Source organism: Haplochromis burtoni, unplaced genomic scaffold (assembly GCF_018398535.1).
Source record: "Haplochromis burtoni strain Fernald_Lab_line unplaced genomic scaffold, NCSU_Asbu1 Contig_53, whole genome shotgun sequence".
Taxonomy (NCBI): Eukaryota; Metazoa; Chordata; class Actinopteri; order Cichliformes; family Cichlidae; genus Haplochromis; species Haplochromis burtoni.
The window spans coordinates 266708-273953 of record NW_024582414.1 but is presented as its reverse complement, the minus strand read 5'-3'; the positions used below and the strand labels follow the sequence as shown (position 1 = coordinate 273953).

Genomic DNA, 7246 nt, shown 5'->3' with positions numbered 1-7246 from the left:
TAAAAAAATAATAATAATAACAATCCCTTGATGAGAATTTACCTTCCTTGCATGTCTACCTGTGTACACACCTAGCATAAACACAGAACGGTGGGAAAGTAAATGAAGGCAATAGGGGGAAAAGATCGTGTTGATAGTACTGTACAGTAAACTTGTAGTGTGATGGCTTTGTGCTAGTAAAGGAACAGGCCTATGCTGGTGTAGGTACAGACTGCAATTTCTTGGTTATACATTGAATTTTTATCGATCGGAGGTGAACTTGATTGTTTTTTAATGCATGTAAAACTAGAGGTTGCTCTTTGTCACGTCTACATCAGCTCTTGCTGGCTGATGCATTATAGTGTCTGCAACGTTTATTGTTCCTACTGCTGATAATGATGCAGTCTGTAAGATGAAAATATACATATCAGACTTACAGGAAATGCCACAGCAAATCTTTTCTACCCTGAACTGAGTGAAATTGATCTGGCTGAAATGGAAATGAGACACAACGCAAGACTGAACCGCAAGAGTGCAAGAGGTGGCCGACCAAAGGAGGAGGGCAGGAATTAAGGAGAGGGGTTGAGAAGACTCAAAAACGTGTTTTAACCTGTTGGAATGACTTTGTCAGCAAACTGGCCTAATACCAAATACCACCTCCCACCTCCCCAACACACACATTCTTTCTTCATTTTTCCTGGATGTGCCCAATCGTAATTCAAATTCAGATTTATCATACCACAGAGCAGTTTCTTTGCCTCTGACATCTCAATCTTTCTCATCAGACTTTTAATTTTCTGTTTTATTTTTATTTATCGATGCATCTTAATATGTGTTTTTGTATTTTATTGCCTTCTTTTAACTGATCTACTTTGTTAAACTTCCCTATAATTAAAGTTGGATTGGATTGCATTAAACTAATTTGGGTCCAGAGAATGCAGCAGCACTTGAATCTTATTTATAAATAATATTGAGGGAGGCTTAAGTTTTAACATGTATTTGTCCAGCAATATGATGTGTTCACCAGCATCAGTTTTCAGCCCATGAAGTGACCTCCATTGCAGAAGTGTATTTTAAATGCAGTGAAACCCATTCAGTCTTCTGCTTCTGGATGGATTTTTTGGAGGTGCAATATCATATGAAAAGAGCACAGAGTATAATTAAAGCTAATCTGTTTTTCCACAGTCCTAACAAGATCTTTGGAGAGTGATTGACATTTCAGAGCACTCACTGCCTATTAAGCTGACACAAAGCTTGGCTACAGGGACACTACAAAAACGAAAGGAAGCAGATAAATTAGCTTTTTTCCTCCAGGTGAGGAGAAGCTGATTTAGATCATTTGTGTTATTCTTCACAGAAGTCATTATCAGCTCTCAGTGACTGATGTGTATCTTTTGTGAAATTGACCATTTGTGTTCCCTGGAAAAGAACAGGTTTTAATTTTTGTTTAAAAAAAAATGACACAGATAGCGCGCAATAAAACAGGACGCCCCACCTTCTGCGACTGCATGCTCAAAATCTCATCTTCTTTTTTCCCCCTTTTTGTGCCAATCTCCCTTCCCTGTCTGTCTGTGAAAAGACACGGGGGAGAGAGGCACTCCGATATGCTGGTAGACTCTCGCAAACAAAGGCTCTGCGCTATCACCGCTGTGTTGACGCCACAAGGTCCCGAGTTGTCAAAAGTATCTGACCTCCATCTCTGCGAGATTACAGAGCAGAACAAAAAAAAACTGGAGAAGAAAAAGAAGTAAAAACCGGATATAGATCAAATGCGTGTTCAAACAAACTCGGCTGGCGTCAGGCTCAGCATACAATAAAGAACAATGTCGCCTAGGCAACACTGGCAGCCTCCCAGTCAACCTTTTGGTGAGCATTTCCCATATCCCCTCAGTCTGCTGGTGTGATGAAATGATACTGTGTGAAATATTGAACCGCGTGCTGTGTGATCAATATTTATACAGTCATAATGTCAGAATGGCAACATGTATTCCATCTGAAGAACTACAAAGCTTATCAAATGCTGATAAATATTTAAAGCACATTGCATTTATTCTTTGGTGAAAAAAAAGGAGTAGATAAATATTAAGCTGTTTATGAAAGTCTTTGTGCTTTAACTGTCTCCTTGACAAACAACCAGCTTCACCTGGTGCTCTATTTCTGAGCAGCAGCACCTTGTTTAGACCCTAAACAGCCCTGTGAGAGCACCAGAGAAATCAGCCAGGGACATCTGCACTGCAAGTTTAAAATCAGAGCATCGAGTAAGGAATGGGCACAAGTTCAACAAGCACTTGACTTTTTCATTGGCTTTGTTTTATGTCTGTATTGTGTATTTCTTCTGAGGATAAAGACAATAAGGCGTGACTGATGAAAGACAGTCCAGACAGAGTGGTTCAGTAGATTTTTATGGCACTACTGACATGGGATGATAAAAAAAGAAAACACTTTTTCAAAGTATGCATGGTGCAAGATGTAATTAGCCCAGAATGGAAATACAAATATGGTATTGTAGCACATATACATATCTTTTAGCTTTACTTTTTTCAATAGATAAAATATAGTAAAATAACTTTTCATGGAAATAAAAAACACAAACACTGTGATTTTACTCTATAGAAATACTTTTTAAAAAATCTCTCACTTTTGGCACTTTACAGAATAGCGTTTCCAAACCTGTACCATAAAATCAATTTTTGTAATTATATTCAGACAGTTCAGGTTGGGTTGTGCATAATAAAGTATGCACTATACTCTGCTTGCAGTTGTCTGTCAGGCCCTCAGCAAAGCCTCTACAGAAAAAGGTAATGGCCTCACAGCCGGAGTCCTGATTGAGCCGCCGTGAGGGCTCTTAACAGAGTCGGCATGAGGAGCTGCCTGGGCGGCAGGAGTGTCTGAGCTCCAGCTCTTAGCTGTCAAAGGTCTGGGATCAAAAGTCCTGCTGGGTGCGCTGATGTCTGGCTGACCCAGGACACTCTGATCTGATGCAGAAATAGCAAGTGTGACTGTTGAAGAGCCATTTAAGTCCATTATTTCTGCTCGTTTTGAAGGGGATTTGACAGGAATAGCACATGACATGGCCTTGCCATCATTTCGGAGTCTTTGTATGGATGTCGAAGGAATGACCTCTGCTTGTTTTGTCTTCTCGCTGTCTTTCCATCCATTCTGCACCTCCTTCTCCTGCCTGCTTGGCTGGGAGCTCTGACATAACAAAAAGTCATTATAGTCATTTCCTGTGGAGTACCTGCTCTTCAGGGGAAAGAACTGATAAAGCTGGAAGTCACACTCATAAAAGGGCTTGTATCTGCACAGGGGCACATAGCTAGATTGCCCTTCAGTTGTGGGATCCTTGCTGGGTGGGCAGCAGTGGAGACCAGGGGAGATGGGCAAGGGTGGAGGCTGAAGCATAGGAAGGAGGGCAGAGGGGGGGAAAAGGTCATTCTGCAGCTCCCTCTGTCTCAGTTCATGCTCCAGCATCACATTTTCCAGCTCTTTGTCTGCAAACGCTCGTCTCTTCCTCATCCGGGCGCTGATGGAGGGGCACGTAAAGTGTGTTTGGTCACGTTGCATCTGCTTCGACCAGCAAGGGGTGTCGTCCTCTGGAGGCACCGCAGGTTTGATCCCTGAACGTGGGAGCAAAGCCACATATTGCCATTACACATTTGTTTATGCAGTCAATTTATGGATAATGATATTGTTCCGACCAATTAATTGCTGTGTTTATGTCTGAGCACTTTGTTGTTTATTATTTTAATAATGCAGTTGGTTAGCCGCGTCACTGTTGCTTTACTGAGAGCGCAGGGAAGACAGAGAGGGCTATAAAGAAGACAAAGCCTCCAGCAAGTCTTGACTGCAAGCCAGCAGGTAATAATGCACACAGTGTATTACAATAATGGCCTGTTGTTATGAAATAGTGACGTCTCGATGATGGGGGGTTTGTTTGGATAAATGAAGTGTGTCTAGCCAAACTAAGAAGGAATACCCGTGGCACACTGACTACAAAAGGACCTGCAAATGCTAATGCAATTACACGTTTCTACACAGGGGCTGCAAATGTCACTGAGAAGGTCACTGTCACCATTTGGGGACAAATATACATTTATTTGGGGGAAAAAGCTGTTTCCCACAATGCCAGTTAGAGTTAAAATTGAGTTTCTACTGGTTAAAGCTGGAGGAAACCTACAGGGAAACTACGTCTGCACAATTTTATTTCTCTTCCAGCTTTGACAGGACGTTCAAAAGCTTTACCATGTCAGCACAGAGCAGGTGAATGATGATATGCTCCATGGAAAGCTTAATTTATGATGTTGCATGAACCTAAATATCATTAAATCAAAAGCAGAAGTTGTCTACACGTAAAGATTCATTCATGTACAGAACATGAAAAGCTGGGAATAAAGCAAGACTCGATAAAGGAGACGTTAATTAAACTTCACCCTGCAGGATGCTCTTGGCCACGATGCTCGACTCGGCCGCTCTGGTGTAACACTGATATGCCGTTCTGCGCAGTGGAGCTGCACACCTGACCCCCTTCTTGCCCTGAGAGAAACATATGAACGGGAATAAGACATTTGGACATAATTATCTTACAGTCAGACGTTCACAAGGTAATTAAAGGAAAATAGTACATGATGTAAGAGGCAAGGAGAATCTCTGGGATTAAAACTAAAGACAGAGAGAATTTGCCCTTTTAACTCCAGCATTACTGCTATTACTAGGATTGCTAACTATGTGGAATTGGTATGCTATTTTGCGCAAAGAAGCACTCAAGTACCCAGTTGTATCTATAGCTGCTATTTATAAAATCCATTATTATACCATATGTATATAATTAGTTTAAACTGTTTTTTTTTAAGGAGGATTTAGAATTTTGTCTGCAGTAATAAAATCAACATAATTTTCCCTATAAATGCCAAATTAGCAAAGTAAGGCACTCATTATTCTAAGGGATTTTATTATTATTATCATTATATTACCTCATTTGCTTCTTTTCATTTCTGCACTTTTCTTTTTATTTGTGATATAACCCACTGAGCTGGTTTCTTATATTTCTTTTCTGTCATCCTAATGAGCACTTGACGCCCTCTCTTTAAAGCTCAAACCACTCATTCAAATTAGAAACAAAACAGGGCTTAAATGTTTAAAATTTGAGCATATAAATGCTGTTACATGAAAACAATGTAAGTATTTAAAATATAAAAGATATAGTTCTGCACGTTCATCGAGATTTTAAAAAGTTGTCCCTTGCTCGATATATAATTATTGTATCGAATGAAAAAGTAAGCAGTAGTGCTATCTCTACAACACAGACTGTGAACTGTTTTTTTCTAAACGACCTAATAAAATGTATTATATGCCCCTTGTGTTTCTATAGAAACAGATACAGGGACGCTTATCCAAAGGTGATATTAAAACGTGTTGTCACCCTCACTGCCTCCGACTCATCCTCAGCTTTTCTAGTCCAGACGATCAGAACCAATTTTTGGGGAGCTTTCCTACTGATTTTGCCCTTTCATCAACCATACACTGTGCGTACTTGCTCCATAATAATCATCTACAGGAATCCATGGATACGTTTTTGTTTGTTTGTTTTATTTGTTTTTGGTTGCCCCCCTATCTTTCTTCTTTCACTGACCTGCCCCTGTGCTCGTCTCACCTCCGCAGCCTGCTGCCGTCTGAGAGCGACCTGCGCCGCCATGACGCGCTGGCGCTCCACCACCAGCAGGCAGCAGGCACAGCGGCAGTCCCTCCAGCGGCAAAAGCGTTTGTGGCCTTTCAGACAAGAAACGACGCCATGGTTTCGACAGCGGGCGCATTTTGGACTGCGAGTCATCTTGCGCGGCTTCATCTGGGGCTGCTGCTGCTGTCCCTCCGGGAACAGAACCACTTTATTTTCTCCTCCGTCCCGGGGACATCCGTCAGGCCTTGTCACATCAAAAACTTCTTCAGATTTTAGTTCCTCAAGTTTTACTGTGGTCTCCGGCTGCAGGCCTCCTCCCAGCTGAGCGGACATCTATGACTAATACTGAGGGAGTTCCGCTGCGAATCTGCTTTCCTGGTGCTTGACTGAGTTAACCTTTACGCAAATGGTTAAACAGGATTCTCGAGGCACAATACAATGCAGCTCAGTTTCAACAGGAGGGTGTTTAAATAGAAATCTTCCAATATATATGTAACAATTCAATCAGGAGAATTACACGTAAACAGAAACAGAACAGCTCCTTTCTAAACGAGCAAACAAAAAAGAGAGAGAGAAAAAAAACGAGGCCCCTGGTTTGGAGTGGCTGTGCGCAAAGCTTTACAGAAAACTCATTCCTACAGCACCAAAGCATGTGCCGAGGTGTCCTGCACCAACCCTACTGCTACTGCCGCATGACACTGTTTTCGGGGTGGAAACTTTACAGCCTACCGCCAGACGTTTGAAATGTTAAGCCTTTGCTCAGCTGCTCTCTGACGCCGTTTCCAAGAAGAAGCAGATAGGAGACCGGGCCACAATGCCGAGCTCCTGGCGCGGGACTCATCCGCAAAGATTTCGGGGAAGCCCAATCTACAGCAAAAGCGTTTCCCTCTCCCTATAAACGCCTATACCTGCCCTGCCCTGCCCACCTTCCAAGCTGTTCTCATCTTTCAGGAGAGATTTTGGCAACTTGCCTGATCATCTTGAGCATCTTGCCGCTCGGCGCAAGATCTCAGTTTATGTCCGGAAAATATGTTTTTTAGCATAAATGTCGGACGCCTTTCATTAGTAAATTCTAACATATAGATGGGTTAGGTGGTGGATTTAATATAAAATATACAATAAGGTCACGTGCAGTTAGTGGCGCATGTGGAAGCTGTTATGTTTCACCAGACTTCTACAATATGGGCTAATTGCGCACGCGCCTCCGGGAGAGTAGGCTGAGAGAGTGAAACAAGAAGAATGACATTTTCATATTACCAAGGAGTCATCTTCATATTCACATTTATTCATAAAAATAATTCAATGATTTAATGGTTCTCTTGGTGTTAGGCTCATTTACCATTTCTGACTCTAAATCAGAATAATCTAAAATTAAAAAAAATTTAATGCAAAAATATTCCCTCTCAGTAAGGGTTGAGTAAATGTGTAGATAAGTGTTTTAACATTGCTTTAACGAGGGGAAATTAATCTCATTGTCATATTTTTGAGAATTAATATGGTTTCGTATATTTTATTATGATGTCAACATCAGTAAATGCTGTTGCATTTGCCAATGAGTTGTCACGAATAGGGCATGATTTAAATGAAAGCTGG

General features: G+C 41.4%; 1 protein-coding gene across 2 annotated transcripts; it reads right to left on the bottom strand.

Moving 5' to 3' along the window:
- Window positions 1-456: 456 nt before the first annotated feature.
- dmrt2b (doublesex and mab-3 related transcription factor 2b) lies at window positions 457-6536 on the bottom strand. 2 transcript variants are annotated; one of them, XM_005923925.3, is made up of 3 exons: window positions 5609-6536; window positions 4410-4512; window positions 457-3596 (listed from the first exon to the last, which is right to left on the bottom strand). In XM_005923925.3, the coding sequence occupies exons 1-3, from the start codon at window positions 5984-5986 to the stop codon at window positions 2746-2748; spliced, it is 1332 nt and encodes a 443-aa protein (XP_005923987.1). In that variant the 5' UTR covers window positions 5987-6536; the 3' UTR covers window positions 457-2745. The 2 variants fall into 2 exon arrangements, with proteins under 2 accessions (XP_005923987.1, XP_005923988.1); XM_005923926.3 differs by having other exon boundaries at window positions 5630-6536.
- Window positions 6537-7246: the final 710 nt, after the last annotated feature.